This window comes from Lethenteron reissneri, chromosome 18 (genome assembly GCF_015708825.2).
Source record: "Lethenteron reissneri isolate LAM-NWPU_2019-01 chromosome 18, ASM1570882v1, whole genome shotgun sequence".
Lineage (NCBI taxonomy): Eukaryota > Metazoa > Chordata > Hyperoartia > Petromyzontiformes > Petromyzontidae > Lethenteron > Lethenteron reissneri.
In genome coordinates, this window is record NC_083796.1 from 15,430,317 (window position 1) to 15,455,758 (window position 25,442).

Consider the following 25,442-nt stretch of genomic DNA (forward strand, 5'->3'; position numbering starts at 1 on the left):
CCCTCCTCCTCCTCCTGTCTGTCGTTACTCCAGCACCAGACCGTCTCAGACACGGCCTGTACGTGGAGTGTCACCAATTCCATTCGTGGGCGAGGCTCCGGTGTTTGGCACGTGGGAGGCAAGTGGAGAAACTGGAGGCAATCCACGCGGAGCGGATGACACTCACATTGATTATGAAAAACGTTCGAAATGGGGAAGACTTTGTTTATAGGTAACGAGAAAGAGAAATGTTTACAAATGAGACAATTCTTGTCAAGTGTCAAGTTTAAGATAAAAATAACCAATTTAACTGTAATTGGCCAAATCGCTGAATAATCATCTTTAAACTACTCTTACAATCCTCGTCAATTCAATGAACGTATCTCACTCTCGTCTGTCACAACTGTGACAGTGCTGTTTATTGCTGGCCCCTTGGCTGTTTGTGCCATTGGCCACGTGCTCAGCAACCCGTGTCACTTGAGGAGTTCTGTGACTTGGTACGACAAGTAAAATCTGACGACTTTATCCATAACGCATATTAACCGCCACATCAGATTACATCATCTCAAAACAAAATTAAAACTTTTCTCCATTCACTTATATTTTCGTTATTTTAAATTGCGCTCAGAGACCTAAAAATTGGGGGCATCACGCATGAACTATTCCACGGAAATGTAGTAAAACAAACTTTTAATTATAAACGAGCAATAGGAATGGTAGCGAGAGCAACACAGCGAGCCGATTCGAGTGACGGCTCGGTGAGAAATGCGTTGAATCGGCTGCGGCGACACCGACATGATGGGCCACGGTCGCTCGTGGAAAGCCACCTCGGGCGAGCGGAACGCTGTCGGCCTGTTAGACGTGCAACTGGCTACCCAGGGCCCGACTGCTGTGCCATGGCGACGTGGACAGAGTGGCCCAAGTATCGGGTTAGTGTGGCGTGCTCGCGACGCCAGGGTGAGGGTGCAGATAGATGGCGTTGTGTCGGTCACGAGGGGATCTGCATCATTATAACTCACCTCCCAAATGTATTCGACCGTGCAATTGTTGTCAAGTGACGAGATGAAGACATTTCCGTTTTAAATTCTTGGCGGGCGATACACCGCACCATGTTAGAGAACGACCCATGGGAAGAAGACATTAGAACGTCGCCGCAAAAGGCTTTTAAATCTAAGCTACGCGGGGCGCTTTTCTGTCACGTCCTCCCTAGCAGGATTACCGCTTGTCGACGAAGCCCGAGTGTTTACCGTCAGAGCGCGAGCGAGCAGCATTCGGCGACAAGGCAAGCGGTGAGCGGGCCGAGGCCCACGGCTCGGTGGGCACCAGCGAGGGGGCCGCGCGCGCGAACGCTCGCGAAGGGAAGCGCCGCCCGCGAAGGCTCCGAGCCTCACCTGCTCTCGCTCGCCGGGATCGGCGCCCCGGCCTGCGCGGGAGGCCGCTTGGCCGCCGTCTGCCGCGCGACTCCGAGGGCCGGGCTCTTCTTCTCGCCGCGCTCCGCGCCCGCCGACCGCTTCCTCGGTCGCGGCTCCGGTTCTTCGCCGACCGAGCCGGAAGACTTTTTGGATTTTGGAGACCTGCTCGAGTTCTGGGCTGCTGCCCCGGAGCCATTTCCGAGAGCGGGGTTGATGAACCGCGGGTAGTCCTGCTTGTAGAGCAGGGCGGCCGCCGGCCTCTCGCCGGCGTCGAGCTCGACGACGACGCCGACGCCGCCGCCGCTCGGCCGCTCCGGGTCGGGTCGCTCGTCCTCACGCGGGGGGGCGGCGCCGTTCCGGCGATCGCCGCTCTTCTCCGGCCGCCCATCCTGCTGCTTTTTCCACGGAAATAAATTCCGCACAACTTCCCAGTGGCTGGACTTGCGCCGCACGCTCTGCCGTTGCTGCGGCGACGGCGCGGGGGCGCCGGGAACGTCGCCGGTCTCCGTCGCGCGGCCGGGCGAAGGGGTCCGGCTCGTGCTCGACTCGGGGAGGAGAGGCGGCGGCTCGGGGCGAGGCCCCGAGGACGAACTCGTGCGGGGGGGCGGCCGGGGCGGCGCGTCGGCCCCGCCCTCCGCCTCGCTCCGGGACTTCGGCGACGTCCGCGGGGGGGTGGCCGGCGGCCGGCCGGCAGAGGGCCCCGGTACCACGACGCCCCCTTGTCTTAAGAGGGGCGGCCGCAGCTTTTCGTCCGCGGCGTCGGGGTCCACGAAGCCACCGGGAGACGTCCCGTGGCGTCCGTCGCTCCCTGCGGCCCGGCCGTCCGAGGAGACGTCCCTCTTCATGTCGCGGTACTGCGGGGGCGGCAACACCTCGAGTTTCGCCTCGTCGCCCGCGGTCCGGCCTTTGAACCGTTTCTTCGGCAATTCGGGAGGGAGGTTGGGAGGTTTGATAGAAGCGACGAGCTGAGACAGCGCGGCGCTGGCGTCTCCCCTGTCCTCCGCGTGATGCGGGGCGGCGTTTGCGTTGAGCAGTCCCTCCTCCGACCTCTCGATCCTTTCACTAGTGGCCACCGAGCCGCGGCAGGCGTTCCGCGGGTCTCCTCCCGCTCCCTCGACATACAAGAACGTTTTGTGCTTCGGCGGGGAGCCCCGGCAGAGCCCCGATGGCGTCGCGGCCGTCGTGGTTTTCACGGCAGGGCCGCCGATCCGTGGCGAGGCGGCGTTCGGAGCGAAGATCGCGGGGGAGGCATTCCCGCCGCCTCCAAGCCTCCCGTGCGGCTGCGCGTGCTCGCGACCCGGGCGCTCTCCGGGGGAGTCCTTGCGCTGGGGGCGCGACGCCTGAGACTCCGACGTTGGCGGCGCGGGAGTCACGTAGTAGTTGTTGTTGTTGTTTTCCTCGTGAGCGGCCGTGGGCGGAATGAATGTTTTACTCCTCGTGCTCTGGGCGTACACGGGGGTGTGGGGCACGGCGCTCAGCGTGAACAGGAGGTTGGCGGCGTGATTGAGCCGCTTCTCCCCCGTGGTTAACGGTTCCTGCGCCGCCGCCGCGGACCTCGTGGCAGCGACGTCGAGCTGAGCACCGCACCGGAGCTCCACGTGGTGCTGCTGCTGCTGCTGCTGCTGCTGCTGCGGTCGATGCGGCTGCTCGCGGCCCTCCATCGGCTCGGCCTGTCGCGGCTTCGCGGAAACCTCGTCCGGCCCTGGACCCGAGTCGCACGCGGCGGGCGCCGGGTCCAGGTTCACCACCCGACACGGTTTCGCGTTCCTCTCGACGGCCCCGAGCGACACGGATACGCGAGTCCGAAACGTCCTCTTGTCGCCCGCCGGCCCGGCGCCCCCCGGCTCCGCCGCCGCGCTCTCCGAGTCGGTCTCGGACGGCGTCGATTTCCGCGGCCCTTGGCGGCGCCGGCTCTCGGCGGCGTCCTCCACGTCGAAGCGCTCGCTCGCGTCGCGCAACTCGGCCTCGGCGTCGGCGACGTTGCCGTCGTCGCTGCTCACGCTCGTGTTGCCCTGCGAGTCCAGGCCCTGCGAGGTCGACTCCTGGCGAGGGCAGAGCGCCCCCGCGCTCACGGGCGACGGCGTCTCCAGGTCTTCGGAGCTGCTCACATAGGAGGCCTTGCCCTCCGAGGGGTCGGCATTCGCGTTGGCGCCGCCGGCCGCGTCGCGCTCGGCCTCCGGGCGGTCGTCGCGCCCGTGCGGGCGGTCGCGCCGGAGGACCGGGTTCCGGGGCCGCGTGGCGCGGCCGCCGTGTCTCCCGAAGTGGACGGGCGAGAGGCTGTTGGGCCTGAGCTCGGCGAAGCGCGAACGGTCCCGCATCCTCATCTCGATGGCCAGGAGCTCCTCGTCGCTCTCGTCCCAGCTCTCCCGGCCTTCCTCTCGCGCCGCCGCGACGCCTCCCGTTCTGGCGGCCTCCTCGGGCGACCCGGACGAGGCCTCAGAGTCGGCGTAGCAGAAGACGCCTCCCTCGTGGCTGATCACCTCGGGGCCCCCTTCGCCTAGGCGGACGCGCTTTCTCGGCCGCCAGACCTTCCGATCGCTCGCCAGGCAGCCGTGCGCGGCCACCGCGCCGCGCTCCGCCGATCGGTGGTAGCGGCTCCTGATGCGGTTGAGGAACAGCGCCAGCGAGCTGTTGTCGCAGCCCCCCGCGGCGTCTCCCGCGGCCAGGTGCTGGTTTGGAAGCACCGCCGCGTCGGCGAACACGTCGTTGTCGTTGTTGTTGCCGTTCTCCAGTTTATCGCACGCAGAGCCGAAGTCCGCCGCCGCCGCCTCCTTGCATTCGAACCTCGCGTGCCTGATGCCAAAATGATGATGGTTGTTGTTGCTTCTCTTTCGGTCAAGCGCGCCGTCGTCGGCGCCCTTCCTCCACCCCGTCAAGGCGTGCGCGCCGCGTCCCCCCTCAGCCTGCCGGGCATCTCTCCCGACCTCTCCGTCGCCGTTCCCCACCTGAGCCGGCGCCGCCGGGGCTCTGAAGGACGCCGGCTTTTTGGCCACGGGAGGTCTCGTCTTCTCCGCGTTCGCCGGAGCCGCGTGGCCGCCGCCGGCCGCCTGGTTCGCGGGCATTCCTCTGTGCTGGTCCCGAGGCCTGAAGCAGTCCTGGCACTTCCCTTTGATCCAGGCATGCTCCGTGAAGGAGTCGCAGACGGACATCGTCCCCGGCAGCGTCGTCGGCTGAAGCGGCTTCCGCTTGACCCCTCACATCGATGCCGGCTCATGAAACTTGGCCGCGGCTCGGACAACGCGAGGGCCTGAGCAAACACAGAATGTCAGAAATACGTCGTCAGCAGACGTTCATCCACGGTGCAACACATTCATTCAGGGTGGAAATCTACGCGGGGTTTACGGTGTGCCATCATGTCATCGCGTCGGAGTTAAACGCGGGAAGAGAAAGGCAAGGGTCTGTGTTGCACGTGGGACTTGCATCACAGTGTTTATTTCAGTAACATAGACGCAGTTATTGTGTTAATCGTACGGATGATTTCACGTCCTCGAAAAGCAATCGCTTACACCACTCCGCTCGTTACTCCACTCGGCTGAAGCGAGAACAACATTGCTCGGCTGTCAACGCCTCGATCGGCGCGAGCTGGCGTCCCGGGCCACGCAGGCCCCAGCTGCAGGTTTCCGCTCCACGTGGGCGCCGCTCCCCTCGAGGCCGACGGTAACGGTGGCGTCTCCCGCAAGCACCGCTACATTATCATCACGGTGGTAACCCCAACAGTCTCGCCGAGTCTCAAGACTAATTTTCAGGAGGGTCTTGCCAAGCTTTTTTAGGAGGGGGTGTGATCGTTGCTGTCTGTAATCCCAATTGAGTAATTTTTCAGCATTGGGATATTTGTGTTTTATTTATGTTTTAGCTATGGCAGGAAACCATAAAACCCAGAGGAAACCCATGCAGCACAGAGGGCCGAGTTGGGAATCGAGCTTAGGCCCTCGTTGCTGCGAGGCGCGGTGTTACCAACGCGCCACCGCCCTGCCGCCGGATAAGAGGGAGTGTGGCGGTGAGCGGAGCGCTGTGCGGCGTGGGGAGCCAGCATCATCACCGTCCGCTTCCCCGCTCTCGTAACCCGCATGGAGACAATGCCCCTTTTAATCAGGAGGCCCAAACGCTGACTGCTCATCTCATTATCGTGATTATACCGTGGCGCTGAAAGGTCCCAAGCCCATTAAACCGTCTTCCATATCATGGATACGGCACAGGAAATATTTTGAATGCGCGCGGGAAAGATGAGCATCACGTGGAAGTAACAAAACACACCGATACATAACGTGCAACGCGTGCCTTACTGGCAGGTGCGGTCACATGATCTCTCCGTGCATTGTGAGTAACGGCGCCTGTGGGGGGTGTAGGGATGACTGGCGAGCACTGGGGCGCTGGAGATGCTGCGGTGTAAATGACGAACAGAGACAAGAAGTGGAACGTGTTTGATGGAGGGTGAATAATAACACACCGCGCGGGTGTCACAGTCAATACTCCACGACGCGTGCAAATTATCCAGGTTGCTGGTTAGCTGGCGGCGCTCGTGCACAAATATACGACACCTTTACATAATAATGCTGCTGCACTGGTTTACTTATTAGCTGCTGCTCCTTTCCGACGCAACCAGCAAACACTCCCGAGCGGAAGTCGATGACTTTAAAGAGCAATAAACATGGGGCAGCATCTCCCTTCGTCGTCTTCTCGGCATCGTTCTGCACAGGGAAGCAGCAACTCGGAGTATTGGGGTCGAACTAGCGCAGCAGCCTCTGCATCGTCCGTGTCTCTTGCTTTATTATCTGGGCCGTCTCTCAAATGCCGGCTCAATCGCATCACGTGGGGAAGTATAGCCAAATTGGCTACGCTCCTCCCCTGAACTCCCCGCCCAATCGAATGTTTTTTTTTATTCACCCCCCCCCCCCAAGAACACGCTGCACATCCGCTGCACATCCGCTGCACCGTTGATTTAAACAAAGATGTCAAAATATGAAAAAGCAGCCAGATACTTGACGTGGTAGAATGTTATTTGACCGCCCTGCCTCTGGCTGGCCTCACTGCCGCATGCGAGGTTACCGCGATCCCCGCCACGGGAGCGGGAGACAGCCCCGCCAGAGCGCCTGGCTCAAGCAAAGCTGCCCTCTCCCCCCCCCCACCATTAACGACTCAAAACGATCACAAGCGTCGTGGACGTGGAGAAGTAACGAAATTAGTCAGCAGACAAGTCGCCGGCCCTCCCACACCCGTCCCTCCCCGTGGTGGTGTCTCCCCACCCGTGGCCTCGTGCCCGTCCGTGCGCTCAAGCGCAAAGCGGCGACGTTCATTGCATCCTGAAGCGTCCGCGTGCGACCGCGTCGCAGGTCAGGGCTTGCTCCACGTGTGCCCTTGAAAATAAAGAGAGATGATCATTCGTAAACTCGGACTCATATCTAACAGAGAGAGTCCTCCTTGCTTACGGACATCTGGCAGTTCGCCCAGCATTAGTTAAAGCAACCCTGACAATGCTGATGAGACACTCAATGTCAAAACCGGCCCAGAGTTTGTATGGTGTTGAACCAATGCGACTGAAATGATGCACTCCCGGCAGGCCGTATGGATGATGGCATGCACATAAAGACACGTCTCGTCTATGCGAAGGGGGGCATATGGGAAGGAGGCTGCTCAGTCACCATATTCCTTCGCAATGAACGTCCGTCTCGCTCTCGCGTGGCGGCCGCAGGTTGGCCGACTCGATGGCACCGCCACAGGCGGTCGGCGCACGTGGCCATGGCGGCGGTCGGTGGGGTAGCGAGGCTGGCTGGAGCCCGTTCGCACGCGCTCCTAAACTAAACCATTTTTATTTTTACCAGGTAAGGCACAGTGAGCTGGACAGCTCTTTTTCAGAAGCGACTGGCCACAAATGATGGATCAACAAAGCGGCTTGTTGTCACGTGGATTCTAAATGTGGAGGGAAAACCGCAGGACCCGGAGAAAAATCCACGCGACCACGGGGAGAACGTGCAGATGACGTCCCTGCGTGGCGCCGTGCTTGAAGGCGTCTCTCGTTTGTCACCAAAACGAATTGGCGGCTCGAAGGGGCGTTTAGCTGCCGGAATGTTTCAACGCGATTCAAAACTCATGGCGGGGGGGGAGAGAACATACAGCACGTGTCTGTGCAGTCGACAGACAACGGCGCGTGGCAACACGTCGCACGAAACCTGCTGGGGACTCTGCCGTGTGCGTTGTGTCTGATGTGCGCCACGTGAGTGTGCGTGCCACGCGTGTCTGCGTGTCAGCCCGTGCACTAACGATCCCATGGAGACAAGCGTGGTGGACCCAGAAGGGTGGTGAGAATGTCACGGTGCAAAGACATCCATCGCCAACCTCGCCGCTCGTGCCAGGAATACTAATGCGTGAGAGTCAGAGTCGAGTGATATGCGGCTCAAGCGAGCACTGGGTGGTGGAAAATCCATATTTCCAAGGCCAGGGTCATGGAAATACATAGTCTCCCAACAGCGTTAACAGTGTTGAAATGCCACGAAATTGTATACATTTTATATACCCCAGAGAGGATGATGAGACCACGGCCAGGATGTAGACTCGCATCGTTCTGACTGTGCAGTAACTCATCACGTTTGAAAAGGCACCCCCCAGTGGCAACTGTGCGGCACAAGTATGACCCAGCACCCTTGCCTGCCAACGAGCATTAGTCTGACAGGAGGGGGTGATGGTTGCGGTGTGTAATCCACTTCAAGTCATTTGCGGGAATTTTTTAGTAATTTAGCAAGTTTTCCAGCACACGATAATTTCGAATGACATCGCGAGATCTTGTATCATCGGCACTGCCACAGCGGCGAGACACGGCGACACTCTGGACACCCTGGGGGTGAGCGCGCCAAACCAGAACAGGAGCGCATGAGTTGCGTCAGCTGGGGGTGAGTGCGACACGACGTCACGAGGTCGCGACCACCGTGGGGACCGCTCCCGTGAAGCTCGCTCCATGATTCCTCCACTCTTGTTGAGGACTCTGTCTAGCAGACACCGGCTGTGACGTCTCACTCGCCACGCCGTGTTCCACCACCACCACACTGCAGGTCACCACAACAACAACCACCGGTCACCACTAAGTGGCGGTGACATGCGCCGTTTGTGCCATGCTAGGTGTACTCTGAGGCCACGTGAAGTGTCAAAGGCCCGCTGGGCAGAAGGTCACAGAACAAACCCAGGTGCCATGGGTTGACTGATTGAGATGACTGGCAAATGCACCAACTGTGTTTCCCAATGTGCCAGGTCACCGCACACCAACTCACTGCACACCCGCTCACCGCACACCCGCTCACCCGCTCACCGCTCACCCGCTCACCGCACCCGCTAACCGCACACCCGCTCACCCGCTCACCGCACACCCACTCACCGCACACCCGCTCACCGCACACCCACAACAATTTTCTTTGTGATTCTTCCGTCGCACGAATCCACACTGGAATTCCTTCCCATCGTCTTTTCCCCAAAAGCTAACTCATCATAACCTTGCTCATTTTCAATAAACGTTTGACACTCTTGTCTGTTACAACTATGACGGTTCTGGTTGTCACTGGCCGTATGACGTTTTGGCCCTTTGGGCCTGTACTTAACGGCCGAGTTAACAAAGTAACACGCATGCAATAACACGAATGCAATAACACACACACAATAACACGCATGCAATAACACACATGCATGTCATTCACTCTCACGAGCGAGGACGAATGCACACACGGACGAACCCACACGCCCCCTCGATCCGGTCACTTGGCATGCGCTCTTTAACTCTACAGCAATGCCCAACAACAGAAGATCTCACACCACTCCCTGCCACTCAGCGGTTAAGCATCCTGCAAGTTTCAAAACGAATCGAGTCGATTCTGCTAATGAAACAACAACTCAGTGGAGCCTGGGGAGACCTCACAAGACGAACGACCTCACGGGATGGACAAATTAACATTCCGCAAGCAGTCCCACGCGCCGCTCTCTCTGCTGCTTCCCGTTCCACGTTAATGCCCAGACATTCCACGTGAAATCAGAAGAACGATACAAGACGTCGTAATCACATTCGTAGCCCCGTGCTTCATGATGCACCATCTACGGGCGGCCCGCGCCGGACCGTGGCGACGCTTTCTGCTCTCGCCAACGACGGCGATTCGTTCAGCAGCTCGACGCCAATTGTCGAGCGGCCGTGACGGGAGGGCTTCGGCGGGGAGAGGTCGCCTCGTTTTGCCGTGCCTCCCCCGCTGAAGGAGCGCCGGCCACAGCGGCGTGGAAGTGGCACCGCTCTCCCCTCGAGGGCGGATCGCGCCCGACGGAGCGCGGGCGCGATCCCCGCAGCGAGAGCGCCACTCCGCTCCCAACGCCGGGCGGCGCGCGGGCCGGGTGGAACTCTCTCCCCTGGTGCGAGTCGGTGAGCGGGGAGGCCCGGGGGAGCGAGCGAGCGAGCAGGGCTGAGCGAGTCCGGAGGCTCGGTGGCTGGGCTCACTGGGCTCACTGGGCTCACTGGGCTCACCGAGCCCTGTTGCCAGGGGCCGATGGCTCTGGCGCGCAGCTCATGTGATTGAGCAGAGCCCAAACCTCCGGATGCCACGCATAGGTCTCACTTGAATAATCCCACTGCCCAAACCCCTCCTTGTGCAAACACACACAGGGGGGAGGGGGGTTGGGCATACTCACAACAGCATACTACAGCATACTATAGTGTACTATAACATACAGCATACTGCAGCATACTCACTCACAGCATGCTGCAGCATACTCACAGCATGCTATAGCATACTCACTCACAGAATACTATAGAATACTACAGCACTCACTCACAGCATACTCACAGCATACTGCAGTGTACTATAACATACTCACAGCATACTGCAGCATACTCACAGCATACTATAGAATACTACAGCACTCACAGCAAACTCACAGCACACTATAGAATACTACAGCACTCACTCACAGCAAACTCACAGCATACTATAGAATACTACAGCCTCAACAGACTGTCAGGGGCAAGTATTGTTAGCGAGCACCTACGAAGGCCGGCACCACGCCCGGCCGCCTTTGTCTCCCTAATCGCGATGTTTACGCATCACACCGGGAACCTGGCACTGGTTCAGGTCATCGTCATCGAATAATGGCCGGAATCGAACTCCGGTCGGCCACGAACCTCTGCGCCACCGCTCCTCACACACGAGCGCACACGCCGGACAGCGCACGCCGGACAGCGCACACGCCGGACAGTGCACGAGGCAGCGCACACGCCGGACAGCGCACACGCCGGACAGCGCACGAGGCAGACAGCGCACGAGGCAGCGCACACGCTGGACAGCGCACGCCGGACAGCGCACGCCGGACAGCGCACGCCGGACAGCGCACGAGGCAGCGGCTCGCGCTCCACTCCGCACGGCACACGGACAGCCGCTCTCGTCACTTCTCTCCTCCACAGGGCCAATGATCATTGTGGTGTGTGCACTGTGGTTCTGCGCTGAACTCGGACAAATATCTCACGGGGAGGTAGTTGACCATTGGTTCAAGGCTAGCACAGAGTCCACTCTGGAAGATACCGGTTCTGTGTTGAGCCAGGTGTCTCGCCACGTCTCCACACTCGCAATGTTTTTATGTTGTCTGGCAGAGATCCGTGAGGCCCAAGAGAAGCCCTACACCAGAGTGGAAACCATTAAAAACTCGTACACCACAGCACCCATTCCTATCACAACAACCATTACCAAGTGTACAACAGACACACTTTATTAACGGTGCTATTGCAGTGGCAGTCACATATCAATGAAGAAGCAGAAATGCGAGTGGGTGGGGGCGAGTGGATGGGTGAGGGGAAGGTGGACGGGTGAGTTAGTGGATGAGAGGGTGGGTGAGGGGACGGTGGAAGGGTGAGTTAGTGGGTGAGGGGAAGGTGGAAGGGTGGGTTAGTGGGTGAGCGGGTGGGTGAGGAGATGGTGGACGGGTGAGTTAGTGGGTGAGCGGGTGAACGCGTCCCAGAGTGGGTAAACAGCAGAGCAGAAGAGAACTGAGACGATGGCGTGGAGCAGAGACACGGGGGACGCTGAGAACGGACGGAGCGAGAAGGTTCGAAGCGCCTGAGGTGTGGATACGGAGAGGGATGCGGAGTCTGAGCGGAGCAGAGAGAATAAGGCCGGTGAAGACATCTCGAATGTCACCGATAGACGAAGAATGACAATGGAGGTCATGAGAAGAAGAGAGCAGAACTGGATTGGAGGGCATTCGTAGAAGGAAGAACGAGGGAATGAGAATGAGAGGAAGCCGGAGGAACTGACGAAGGGTTCGTTTGTGGAAATGAAGAGAACAGAGAGGGATGGAAGAGATTGCAGCCGAGGCCCTGCCGCTCAAGGCAGAGATCCAGAGAAGAACAAGCGCGGTGGTGGTGGAGGGCATGGCCTGGTGAGTGTGTGGGTGAGAGTGGCGGGTTGGTGGGGGAGGGCGGTGGTGGGTCTGTGAGTGGGGGAGTGGGAAGCAGTGTGGGGAATTGGAAGCAGTGTGGGGGGGTGGGAAGCAGTGTGGGGGGTGGGAAGCAGTGTGGGGAGTGGGAAGCAGTGGGGGGGAGTGGGAAGCAGTGTGGGGAGTGGGAAGCAGTGTGGGGGGTGGGAAGCAGTGTGGGGAGTGGGAAGCAGTGTGGGGAGTGGGAAGCAGTGTGGGGAGTGGGAAGCAGTGTGGGGAGTGGGAAGCAGTGGGGGGAGTGGGAAGCAGTGTGGGGAGTGGGAAGCAGTGGGGGGGAGTGGGAAGCAGTGTGGGGAGTGGGAAGCAGTGTGGGGGGTGGGAAGCAGTGTGGGGAGTGGGAAGCAGTGTGGGGAGTGGGAAGCAGTGTGGGGAGTGGGAAGCAGTGTGGGGAGTGGGAAGCAGTGTGGGGGGTGGGAAGCAGTGTGGGGAGTGGGAAGCAGTGTGGGGAGTGGGAAGCAGTGTGGGGAGTGGGAAGTAGTGTGGGGAATGGGAAGCAGTGTGGGGGGAGTGGGAAGCAGTGTGGGGGGAGTGGGAAGCAGTGTGGGGAGTGGGAAGCAGTGTGGGGAGTGGGAAGTAGTGTGGGGAGTGGGAAGCAGTGGGGGGAGTGGGAAGCAGTGTGGGGAGTGGGAAGCAGTGTGGGGAGTGGGAAGTAGTGTGGGGAGTGGGAAGCAGTGGGGGGAGTGGGAAGCAGTGTGGGGAGTGGGAAGTAGTGTGGGGAGTGGGAAGCAGTGTGGGGAGTGGGAAGCAGTGTGGGGAGTGAGCCAGACAGGCAGGGCTGCCTGGTTGGCCCATTCTGTGCACAATTGGGCCTTTTTTGAAGTTGTTGTGAAATGTGATCCAGGAAGAAAAAAACCTTTTAAAAATCTGTGCCCATTCCTGGGCTCCACTGGCAAACGGGGCTCTTTGGGGCTCTCCTGTCTCACAGAGTGGGCCCTGTTTACCCCAAACACACAGCGTGGTAGCCCTGCAGGAAGGTGAGGCTGTGACCTCGATGGGTAATTGGGAGCATGAGAGGGTAGGTGGAGAGTATGCGAGTGGGTGAAAAAGCGTACGTGAGTGATTGTGTGGTGTCAGTGGTGGATGAGTGAGAGGGTGAGTGAGAGGGTGGGTGAGTAAGCGATTGGATGAATGGATGAGTGACTGGATGAGTGAGTGGATGAGTGGGTGAGTGGATGAGTGGGTGAGTGGGTGGGGACTGGATGAGCTGTTGATTAGGAAGTTGGATGAGCAGTTGATTGGGAAGTTGGGCGAATGCTTATTTGGGCAGTTGAGCGAGAGGGTTAGTACCTTATTGGGTGGGTGAGTGTGTAGGCGAGTGAGTGTGTGTGGAAAAGAGGATGAATGAGTGGGTTATTAAATCAGTGAGTAAGTAGATGAGTGGGTGGGTGGATGGATGAGTGTATTTGTGGGTGTACGTTTGGGAGGATAGGTGGTCAGGTGAGTGGCTGGGTGAGTGTTATTGAGGCTCAGAGTGCGGTGGTCAGCTCTGATTTAGCAGTGAGGAGACGCCCTCACTGGTCAGAAGTCGGTCATGAGAACCGGATCCCGTTCCCATCGCCTACTCCTAAATCTCACACGGGGACATTCACCAGCCGGGAACCTCGGAACCCAGAGGCTAACCGCTGGTAAAACAAGCGAACATCCTCCCCCAGGGCATTGCGAACTCACATCCAACTGGCAGAACTCTGCATTTCTGTTGCCAAAAAATCGAGTACTTTAACACACGTCCATATATAAAACACTGTTTGTGGGTCAGATGCGCTCATGGGAAAGCACAGACCATATAAGCCCAGAGGAGCGCGAGTTAAACAAGAACTTGGCCAATGTGTCTCCTGCCCTTGAGAGCCCTGCAACTTGCGGAGAGTCGAGTAGCGGCGCTCGAGTGTGCCGATGCCTCCTCGCCAAAGTGAAGCGAGCACGGCAGCTGGCAAGCTGCTTTTGGGAAAAAGTCATCGCCGTGCCGGAAACGCGGCGGCCGTGAGACAACCCCTCCCAACCAGCCCGAACACTCGAGCTCATTTTATCCACCCTGAAGGAATGATGGGCTGAGTTGACCCTCACCGCAACATCCTGTTGAGGCGAGGGACCGAGTGACGCGAGTAGGGCAAAGATGACGCTGAGAAAGAGTCCGCGGACTCCGTGTGGCTTCCTCGGGAAAATCCATCATCGTCGTCATCATCGTCCTTGTTGTTACTCATTGTGGAGCCATCTGTGTGGAGTTTGAATGTAATCCGCTTGTAGGTGCCTGCTTGTCCTGGGCACCCTGGTTGCCTCTGACATGCAGCAATGCTTAACAAGGATTAGACCACCATCATCATTACTACTACTATGACTGTGCTTGTTTACCCAGGAGAGCCTCATGGAGTTTCATGACTCTTTTGCACGCATGTCCTGCCAGGTTTTGGCAGCAGGGGGGGAAGGGTGACGAATCCAACGGAGTAGATGGACACAAGGGATTAGGCCTCCATTCACAAGAAGCAGCAGCCACCCTTCCAGAGTGAGGGGGCATTGTGCCGATTGTTATTGGCGTGCATCCTCAAACCGGATCCGCTGGCGTTCCTTCAGGAAACCCGGTGATTCCCGTAACCTGCTCCACGTGCTGCCCCACTCAGCGCCCACGGCGAGGGGGGGGGGGGGCTACTATGCAATGCCCCGCTGCTTGGGGGCACGGTCAGCACTGTGCCCCGTATTCACAAACTCATAGCGACGGTAGCGGCAGCAGCAGCAGCAGTGGCGGCTAGTAAAAGGCAACACTTTTAAATGAGGCAGGGTCTCCCAAATCGCTCAAACAGCCCCCCCATGAGTCGCCAATTATGAGCGTAGCGCCTGGACGCCACACCTGGGAGCTCCGCTCACTTCCTCTGGAAGCCTTTGCGTGCTGCGCCAGAGCAAAGACTGCTACTGCTGCAGCAGCAGCAGAAGCGCGGTAAGCGTTCTAAATCTGAAACTTAGCATAAGAGACAATAAAACCTGTAAATCTAAAGAGCAGGTTCGGCAATAAACATTACTTTGCAATAAACGCGAGCAATGAACGTTACTTCCGCTATTCATTCAGCGTTGGGCGTCCATTCTTAACCTCCAAGTTATCTTTGGGCAGCAGAGCGCAGCGAGCCCAGCGAGCCGAGCGCACCTATCAAGCCGAGCGGCCGCCCTCCCACGGCCACGTCGCTCCGTGAGCGGCGACTCACCCAACCCCGTCCTCCGGGTGACCCTGCACTGAATCGAGGGCCCCACCCGCGTCGATCCACGACCTCGTGTCCAAGCGACGCCTCTTCAGGACCCCGCAGCCGTAAGCGCGTCCGTCTCTCTATAACAGAGGTTCACTCTTCGAATGCGGCAGGCAGGCGTGAGAGACCCCGGGACATCGGTCAAACCGTGCGGTCGGCCATCGTGCTCCCGCGCCGAGCTTGCGCCGGCGTCCAACACAGGCACTGATCGTCCTGCCCCCTCTCCTCACAACCTCCCGGCCGTTCGGCGTCACCTCCGTGTGATTTCAGCCACAGTTATTTTGGTGAAATTAATTTTTTCCACAAAACCGCGCAAAGAAGAGTGCAAAAGGACTCAACTTTTGCAGCATTCACGTTTCAAGTGAGGGTTCATCGTCAAGGCGAGGAGCCGTTTCATGAACCGCGAACGGTTCGTCCCAGTCGCCGTCTCCCAGAAGAATCGACGACGCGGTGGCGAAAGGCGACGCACGTGCTCCAGCGCAGCCCCCCCCTAGGATCCTCACGAGTTGCCATGTCGGCGAACGCCACCTCCTGCGCTGTAATTTGCGTCAAATGTCCCTGAGGTAATGGCACAATAAACATACGCTGGCGCTTTCACATCAACCTCTCCTATTATAGTGTCAGCCGTGAAATTACATTCTCTGGCCTGTAACAACGGGGCTGTCGACGGCGCACGTCACCCCGATGCCACCCACCGTAGAAGGCCCGGCACACAGGCCTCGCGTGCGAATCGTCGCCCGTGCCGTCACACATTCCCATTGCTCCTGGGTTGCCACCAATCTCACATCAGCTGCATTCACACAGCGGCAATCGGTCAAGCGTGGACGCTAAACCGAACGAACGGATCTGACGAACGGAAAAGAAAACCCCTGGAGTCCTGCATCTTTGACATCACCTCTCATCTCACCCCCAGGGAAACCTCTCCCTGTCGTTCATTTCCCATTGGTCCCAGCCATGGTCATGGGCTGAGCCGGGCCACGGCCGGGCCGCTCACTCGCGCGTCTTTGAAAGCCAACGAAGCATTCCAAGCCTCGGCTGAGGCTACGGCTGAGACCACGGCTGAGACCACGGCTGAGACCACGGCTGAGACTACGGCTGAGACCACGGCTGAGACCACGGCTGAGACCACGGCTGAGGCCACGGCTGAGACCACGGCTGAGACCACGGCTGAGACCACGGCTGAGACCACGGCTGAGACCACGGCTGAGACCACGGCTGAGACTACGGCTGAGACTACGGCTGAGGCTACGGCTGAGGCTACGGCTGAGGCTACGGCTGAGGCTACGGCTGAGACTACGGCTGAGGCCACGGCTGAGACCACGGCTGAGACCACGGCTGAGACCACGGCTGAGACCACGGCTGAGGCCACGGCTGAGGCCACGGCTGAGGCTACGGCTGAGACTACGGCTGAGACTACGGCTGAGACTACGGCTGAGACCACGGCTGAGACCACGGCTGAGACCACGGCTGAGACCACGGCTGAGGCCACGGCTGAGGCCACGGCTGAGACCACGGCTGAGGCTACGGCTGAGGCTACGGCTGAGGCTACGGCTGAGACTACGGCTGAGGCTACGGCTGAGGCTACGGCTGAGGCTACGGCTGAGACTACGGCTGAGACTACGGCTGAGACTACGGCTGAGACCACGGCTGAGACTACGGCTGAGGCTATGGCTGAGACTACGGCTGAGACTAACTACGGCGCTGGGACTCGGAGCCGAAATCAACGCGGGAAGCCTTGCCCTCATCACCAGCATCGCCTCCTCGCGTTACTCTCCACATCCCCTGCCTCTCTTTCTTGAATTGTTTCTCAAAAGCACTTTTGCTGGGAGATCCGAGTAAGGAACCAAATTTACTCTCGCCCAAGAACATTTATTGAGCTCAAAGTGCACGCAGTTACAGAGCGGAGATGTCAGCACCGCACACAACCCCAAAAGCCTCCTCCTCCTGCTGCAAGATGAGTCAAAGCAAGCAGAAGCAGCGAGGTCAGCCAAGCCACAAAGACAGCCCTCGGCCTCCCCTCCCTCTGCCCCGCCGCCGCCGTGAGTCCACAGACTCTGCCTCTCCCGTCACGAGCAAGGGGAATGAAAGATGTACAACGCACGGTGTGGCCACGCTCAGCCTGTACGATGTGCCGGGTGATCGCTCTTCACCGTCGCTGCTCCCACGGCACGGAGCCGGCACCGCGGCAGAGGTCCGGTCACGCCTCGAGGCACCCCTCCCCTCTCGCTCCCCCCTCACCCCCCCCCTCGTTCCCCCCTCCCTCACCCCCCCTCTCGCTCCCTCCTCACCCCTCCCTCGCTACCCCCTTCTCGCTCTCCTCTCAGTCCCCCCTTGCCTCCCCCTCTCGCTCCCCTCTCACTCGCACTATTATAGTGTCACCCCCAATTAGCATGGTTGGCCACGTACGGTGCAAAATAAGTTTAACATACATACCTCTCACAGAAAGACAAAGTTCCCCTGTATAGCCTTGACCAGGCTGTTGGGGCAAGTGCTATAATCGGGCACCTGTGAAGGGTGGAATGGCGCATGAGGGGGTGGGTGGCTGGCACCACGCCCGGCCACCTTGTTTCCTCAGCGCTGACGTTCACACACTGCACCAGGTACTCAGGTGAAGCCGAGCCGACCTATGGGAGGCCCAGGAGCGGTTCAGATATTCGCCACTGGCTGTAAGCGGGAATCGATCTCGGGTTGCCGGGTTCATAGCGTGGTGTCCTAACCACCACGCTACTGTTTGCACACAAACGAAGACACAGACACACGGAGACACACGGAGACACACAGACACACACGGAGACACTCCGGCAGAGCTCCTGGGAGCGAACCCGCTGGGTGAGGCTCTGCCTGTTTCTGCTCCGAGCGTCACTCTGACAGCGGTCTACAACCTTCGCGTGATATTCCACATTCCTACGACGGCGATACTCTTGTTTATCGACCCACGAGGAACGATGGGCTGTGTCGATCAACAAATCACTCGGCTGGCTCACTACATTAGCGTACAACCTTTAAAATATACTGCTCTCCGTCACAACCCATTACACACGAATAATAATAATCATTGTGGTTCGCGACCACTGCTCACCAACGCGTTCGTTCACGAGAGGGCGCTGGGTTTTGTCTCGGAGTGTGTGCGTCATCGAGCGCTGCTCTCACATTCACTAGGACCATCTCCAGGCACAAACAAAGACAAAGATCCCCCATATAGCCTATAGAGGCTGTTAGGGCAAGAGCACTTACCGAGCATCTATGAAAGTCGGCACGGCACAGGAAGGGGTAGGTGGCCAGAACCAAGCCCCAGTTACAATATTTACACGCCACACCAGGTACTCGTTTGAGGCCAAGTTGACCTAGGGGAGGCCCACAACTGGCTCATATGATTGTCACTGGTGTTGGCCGTGAGCGGGAATCGAACTCGGGTCACCCGGGTTTGTCGTGCAGCACGGCAAGGACTCTGCCACCGCTCCCCGGATGTACAAATGAACAGGCAAGCGCACTCACGTCGGCGGACGGTGAATCTTTGCTGCGTGCAGCACTCGCGCGAGAGCCGCCAGGAGGGGCCGGGGCGGCCCTCGAGCCGAGCTCTTCATTTGTGTGACGAGGGCCGTGGCCGGGACACACAAAGCGCCCGCCCCGCACGCGCGAACAGAGAGCGGGCCCGCAGCCCAGCGCCACGGCTGCTGCCGCTGACGCCATCAGCTTCGCACTCGCTTCACCAAATGCACACATGCGCGAAAATATGATTACTCACGTGCCCGCTCATTTTCCTCTTTGCCACGAAAGCAATTTTTAGCTCCGGAAAGCCAATTTACTGCAAAGCTTCAGAACACATCCCGTGATGAGCGCGAGTGCGTGATGCGTGCACGGTGGTGAGCGCCCTTTCCGAGCCATGTGAAACGGTGGCGCTGAGATGCAAACACGCCGGATAAACATTCTCTACGCTCATAAAGGGTGCAGAATGTTCAACTGACATGCGGCTACACAAACGCGGCACAGTACAAGGCTCTGCAAGACAGAGACTGGCATGTGAATTGTGATGACTTGGTATTGGTATCGGGACAGTCCTTTGTTCAGCCGAAGGTTCCTGGGAGATTCATTCATTCCCTTGCAAGTGAGATACGGGCTCCGTTATCTCACACGGACGGTTAATAACTTGGCAAATGATTTCAGTATGAGGCAATTCGGCTCCGGCGCCCACATTCACACACGGGACGTCGCGGAGTCTGGCGGCAGGGCGCTCCATCGCGCTGGCCGTGTGGGTTGATGATGACGGGGAGCGTACAAGTACAGTACAACAATGGATTTTACTGCACTGCCCTCTACTGTCCACCATAGTCAAGCAGCCCTATGGAAGCCTGTTTGTGGATGGTAGTCATCTATCCAAGCCTTTCCACAACCTCAGCCATGCTTAGCTGATTGAATGCATTTCAAGTGATACAAAAACAACTGATATCGACCAAACATCCAAACGCTGAAGAACTACCAGCAAAATCACTACAGTGGCATTACACATAGCAGCAGCAACATCGCTCCCGACAGCAAAGACTTGGCAGGACCCTCCTGAAAAGTCTTGAGATGAGCGGTTTTTATTATCGCTGCATAGCGCAGAAATAATAATAATAAATAATTGCGGTGTGGCCAAAGGTGCTGATTTTACATGCACATAAACACGACTTGCCCCGGAGCAGCACAACTCCCGCAGGCAGCGGAGCAAAGCGAAATCTCGAGACGAGCCAAACAGAACGCGTTCACCTCGCATCGCGCACCATTCCACTCAGCGGAGGGGTAACGGCAGCGGCAGAGGACTGCACGGTGGCACCACTATGCTCACCTGCGGTCGCCGACCTCAAACGAACGTCGCGGCGACGACGACGGCGGTGGCGGCGGCGCCGGAGGGGCCACCCTCGCCGGGGGGGCCACCCTCGCCGGGGGGGCCACCCTCGCCGGCGGCTCCGAGCGAGCATCACGCCGCGGGCGGCGGGGAGGCCGTCTCCACCACTCTCCCTCCCTTACTGCGAGCGAGCCGTGTGGGAGAAACTGGGAAAATACTCGAGTGCACGGTAGATAAGAAGTTTTGAGATATCAAAACAACGAATGTGGAAACCAACACATGCAGATTACAATACTGGAACGTTGCTTAACATTGGGTGCCGAGAATCGAACGCGATTAGTTTGTCGGTTGTAGTCTTGCGATCCCAGCTCGGCGACTTACCCCGGTGTGGGGCTGGTTTAGGAGAAGCTCCACGGAGCGGGGATTTGAAATTCGTTGAAGTACTTCCCTGGCAGGGGGTGGTGGGAGGAGGGTGGGGGGTGTGAAGGAGGCTGTGGGAGGAGGGGGCAGGAGGAAGCCACCGCCGTTGCCGCGTGGACCACGGGCTCAGGGCCTCCCTGCTGCGTCTCCACAGCGACGAGCAGGAATGAGACCAGAGCCGTGCTTGGGACACGTCCCTGCAACGGCTCCGCACGGCTCAGCTCCCAGTGGACTTCTTGGGCTCGGCCCTCCCCTCAACCTCCCCCGCCCCCTCTACATTGCCCAGAGCAAATTACTGTGTTTGCTTTATATATTTCACCCACGGTTAATACACTTGGTGTTTAAGTTCACGCTATCCCGAGCTGAAATCTTATTTTCTCGCGCGGCTTTCTGTTCAACCGTATATATTGTTGTAACCATTAAAGGCCAGGGCCGTCAATAAGGGCGCCGACGTCCCTTGTGCCTCTCCAGCGGCGTGGCGACTGCAGAGGAAGTGGAGGCCGGTGAGGCTCGGCGTGGGTAGGAGGCACCTCGCCAGCGGTGCCACTCAAGAGAGCCTCACCGGGTCTCAACTCTTCTCTAGGAGGGTCCCGCTAAGTGTTCACAGTAGGGGGCGATGTTGCTGCTGTGTGTGATCCCTATTGAGAAATTTGTGGTTTTTTGTTCAGCGATTGGATGTTTTGACCAATACCGATTTTTTCTTAGCTCTGGGAGGAAAATAGAAAATCTAGAGAGAACCCTTGCAGAGCGGGGAGAGAGAACACACCAACTCCACACGGAAAGGCGCCCGAGTCAGAAATGGAACGCAAGCCCTTGCCGCGTGGCGGCAGCGTTGACGACGGCGCTGCCACCTCTTGCCGCCCAGAGGCGAAGACTGTGTACGATGAGAAACATCGCGGTTTCATTTCAGGAATGTTACAGTCAGCAGACGTGTCTACATTTTTAAATAGATTCTGACCCAGACTTGGTCACTGCATTCTAACTCCACCGCTTCACAGAGAGAGAGACGCAGGGTGTCTGGTGAAAAGAGACATAGGGTGTCTGGTGAACAGAGAGACGCAGGGTGTCTGGTGAACAGAGAGACGCAGGGTGTCTGGTGAACAGGGAGACGCAGGGTGTCTGGTGAACAGAGAGACGCAGGGTGTCTGGTGAACAGAGAGACGCAGGGTCTCTGGTGAACAGAGAGACGCAGGGTGTCTGGTGAACAGAGAGACGCAGGGTGTCTGGTGAACAGAGAGACGCTGGGTGTCTGGTGAACAGAGAGACGCAGGGTCTCTGGTGAACAGGGAGACGCAGGGTCTCTGGTGAACAGAGAGACGCAGGGTGTCTGGTGAACAGAGAGACGCTGGGTGTCTGGTGAACAGAGAGACGCAGGGTCTCTGGTGAACAGGGAGACGCAGGGTGTCTGGTGAACAGAGAGACGCAGGGTGTCTGGTGAACAGGGAGACGCAGGGTCTCTGGTGAACAGGGAGACGCGACGCAGGGTCTCTGGTGAACAGGGAGATGCAGGGTGTCTGGTGAACAGAGAGACGCAGGGTGTCTGGTGAACAGAGAGACGCAGGGTCTCTGGTGAACAGGGAGACGCAGGGTGTCTGGTGAACAGAGAGACGCAGGGTCTCTGGTGAACAGAGAGACGCAGGGTGTCTGGTGAACAGGGAGACGCAGGGTGTCTGGTGAACAGGGAGACACAGGGTGTCTGGTGAACAGGGAGACGCAAGGTGTCTGGTGAACAGGGAGACGCAGGGTGTCTGGTGAACAGGGAGACGCAGGGTGTCTGGTGAACAGAGAGACACAGGGTGTCTGGTGAACAGGGAGACGCAAGGTGTCTGGTGAACAGGGAGACGCAGGGTGTCTGGTGAACAGGGAGACGCAGGGTGTCTGGTGAACAGGAGACACAGGGTGTCTGGTGAACAGAGAGACACAGGGTGTCTGGTGAACAGGGAGACGCAAGGTGTCTGGTGAACAGGGAGACGCAGGGTGTCTGGTGAACAGGGAGACGCAGGGTGTCTGGTGAACAGGAGACACAGGGTGTCTGGTGAACAGAGAGACACAGGGTGTCTGGTGAACAGGGAGACGCAAGGTGTCTGGTGAACAGGGAGACACAGGGTGTCTGGTGAACAGGGAGACGCAGGGTGTCTGGTGAACAGGGAGACGCAGGGTGTCTGGTGAACAGAGAGACACAGGGTGTCTGGTGAACAGGGAGACGCAGGGTGTCTGGTGAACAGGGAGACGCAGGGTGTCTGGTGAACAGGGAGACGCAGGGTGTCTGGTGAATAGGGAGACGCAGGGTGTCTGGTGAACAGGGAGACACAGGGTGTCTGGTGAACAGGGAGACGCAGGGTGTCTGGTGAACAGGGAGACGCAGGGTGTCTGGTGAACAGGGAGACGCAGGGTGTCTGGTGAACAGGGAGACGCAGGGTGTCTGGTGAACAGGGAGACGCAGGGTGTCTGGTGAACAGAGAGACACAGGGTGTCTGGTGAACAGGGAGACGCAGGGTGTCTGGTGAACAGGGAGACGCAGGGTGTCTGGTGAACAGGGAGACGCAGGGTGTCTGGTGAATAGGGAGACGCAGGGTGTCTGGTTTGCGTGGGGAGCGGTGGTGCAGCCACTAGCGCTCCGCTCTCCGAACCCGGCAGCCAAAGTTCTAGTCCCGCTCAAAACCAACACCGGTGCTGATTATCTGAATAGATCCTGGGCCTGCCCTAGGTCGACTCAGCCTCACATGAGCACCTGGTGCGGTGTGTAAACATCGCCTCCGGGGACATGAAAGAAGCCGGGCGTGTGTGGTGTTGGCCACCCACTGCCTCGTGTTGTGCCGTAGCGGCCTTCACGGGTGCACAGCACTTGCCCCAAACAGTCTGTTACGGTTGTGTACGGGGGATCTTTGTCTTTGTGTTCCGCAAGGCCACTGACACCGCAGTCACCACACACTCCACTTGGCTGCCACTGCCGTGAGCGGCACGGTGGGGCGCGGAGAGGCACTCGGAGCGTGCACACAGCTCACCACCACCACTTAGCTACAAACTCACCACCACCGCCCCCTTAGCTACAAACTCACCACCACCACCGCCCCTTAGCTCCAAACTCACCACCACCACCCCTTATCTACAAACTCACCACCACCACCACCCCTTATCTACAAACTCACCACCACCTCCCCTTAGCTACAAACTCACCACCACCACCCCTTATCTACAAACTCACCACCACCACCTCCCCTTAGCTACAAACTCACCACCACCTCCCCTTAGCTACAAACTCACCACCACCACCCCTTATCTCCAAACTCACCACCACCACCTCCCCTTAGCTACAAACTCACCACCACCTCCCCTTAGCTACAAACTCACCACCACTACCCCTTATCTACAAACTCACCACCACCACCTCCCCTTAGCTACAAACTCACCACCACCACCACCCCTTAGCTCCAAACTCACCACCACCCCTTATCTACAAACTCACCACCACCACCTCCCCTTATCTACAAACTCACCACCACCACCGCCCCTTAGCTCCAAACTCACCACCACCACCCCTTATCTACAAACTCACCACCACCACCTCCCCTTAGCTACAAACTCACCACCACCACCACCCCTTAGCTCCAAACTCACCACCACCACCCTTTATCTACAAACTCACCACCACCACCCCTTAGCTCCAAACTCACCACCACCTCCCCTTAGCTACAAACTCACCACCACCACCGCCCCCTTAGCTACAAACTCACCACCACCACCGCCCCTTAGCTCCAAACTCACCACCACCTCCCCTTAGCTACAAACTCACCACCACCTCCCCTTAGCTACAAACTCACCACCACTACCACCCCTTATCTACAAACTCACCACCACCACCACCCCTTAGCTACAAACTCACCACCACCACCCCTTAGCTACAAACTCACCACCACTACCACCCCTTATCTACAAACTCACCACCACTACCACCCCTTATCTACAAACTCACCACCACCACCCCTTATCTACAAACTCACCACCACCACCACCCCTTATCTACAAACTCACCACCACCACCACCCCTTAGCTACAAACTCACCACCACCACCCCTTAGCTACAAACTCACCACCACCACCCCTTATCTACAAACTCACCACCACCACCCCCCCTTAGCTACAAACTCACCACCACCACCACCCCTTAGCTCCAAACTCACCACCACCACCCCTTATCTACAAACTCACCACCACCACCTCCCCTTATCTACAAACTCACCACCACCACCGCCCCTTAGCTCCAAACTCACCACCACCACCCCTTATCTACAAACTCACCACCACCTCCCCTTAGCTACAAACTCACCACCACCACCACCCCTTAGCTCCAAACACACCACCACCACCCTTTATCTACAAACTCACCACCACCACCACCACCCCTTAGCTCCAAACTCACCACCACCTCCCCTTAGCTACAAACTCACCACCACCACCGCCCCCTTAGCTACAAACTCACCACCACCACCGCCCCTTAGCTCCAAACTCACCACCACCTCCCCTTAGCTACAAACTCACCACCACCTCCCCTTAGCTACAAACTCACCACCACTACCACCCCTTATCTACAAACTCACCACCACCACCACCCCTTAGCTACAAACTCACCACCACCACCCCTTAGCTACAAACTCACCACCACTACCACCCCTTATCTACAAACTCACCACCACCACCCCTTATCTACAAACTCACCACCACCACCACCCCTTATCTACAAACTCACCACCACCACCACCACCCCTTAGCTACAAACTCACCACCACCACCCCTTAGCTACAAACTCACCACCACCACCTCCCCTTAGCTACAAACTCACCACCACCACCACCCCTTAGCTCCAAACTCACCACCACCACCCCTTATCTACAAACTCACCACCACCACCTCCCCTTAGCTACAAACTCACCACCACCACCGCCCCCTTATCTACAAACTCACCACCACCACCACTTAGCTCCAAACTCACCACCATCACCCTCTATCTACAAACTCACCACCACCACCTCCCCTTAGCTACAAACTCACCACCACCACCTCCCCTTATCTACAAACTCACCACCACCACCTCCCCTTATCTACAAACGCACCACCACCACCTCCCCTTAT

General features: G+C 58.3%; 1 protein-coding gene across 2 annotated transcripts in view; it reads right to left on the bottom strand.

Annotated features, from left to right (window-relative positions):
- LOC133343928 (inactive tyrosine-protein kinase PEAK1-like) overlaps positions 1–25,442 on the bottom strand; it is a 57,745-nt gene that overhangs the window by 12,275 nt on the left and 20,028 nt on the right. The window contains exons 1-2 of one of the 2 annotated variants that reach the window (XM_061553952.1): positions 15,029–15,113; positions 1,371–4,638 (exon numbers count right to left, since the gene is read on the bottom strand). In XM_061553952.1, the coding sequence (XP_061409936.1) occupies positions 1,371–4,540 (3,170 nt within the window). In that variant the 5' untranslated portion in view covers positions 4,541–4,638; positions 15,029–15,113. Of the gene's footprint in view, positions 1–1,370; positions 4,639–15,028; positions 15,114–25,442 lie in introns of those variants that run through there. The other variant, XM_061553951.1, reaches the window with a different exon arrangement.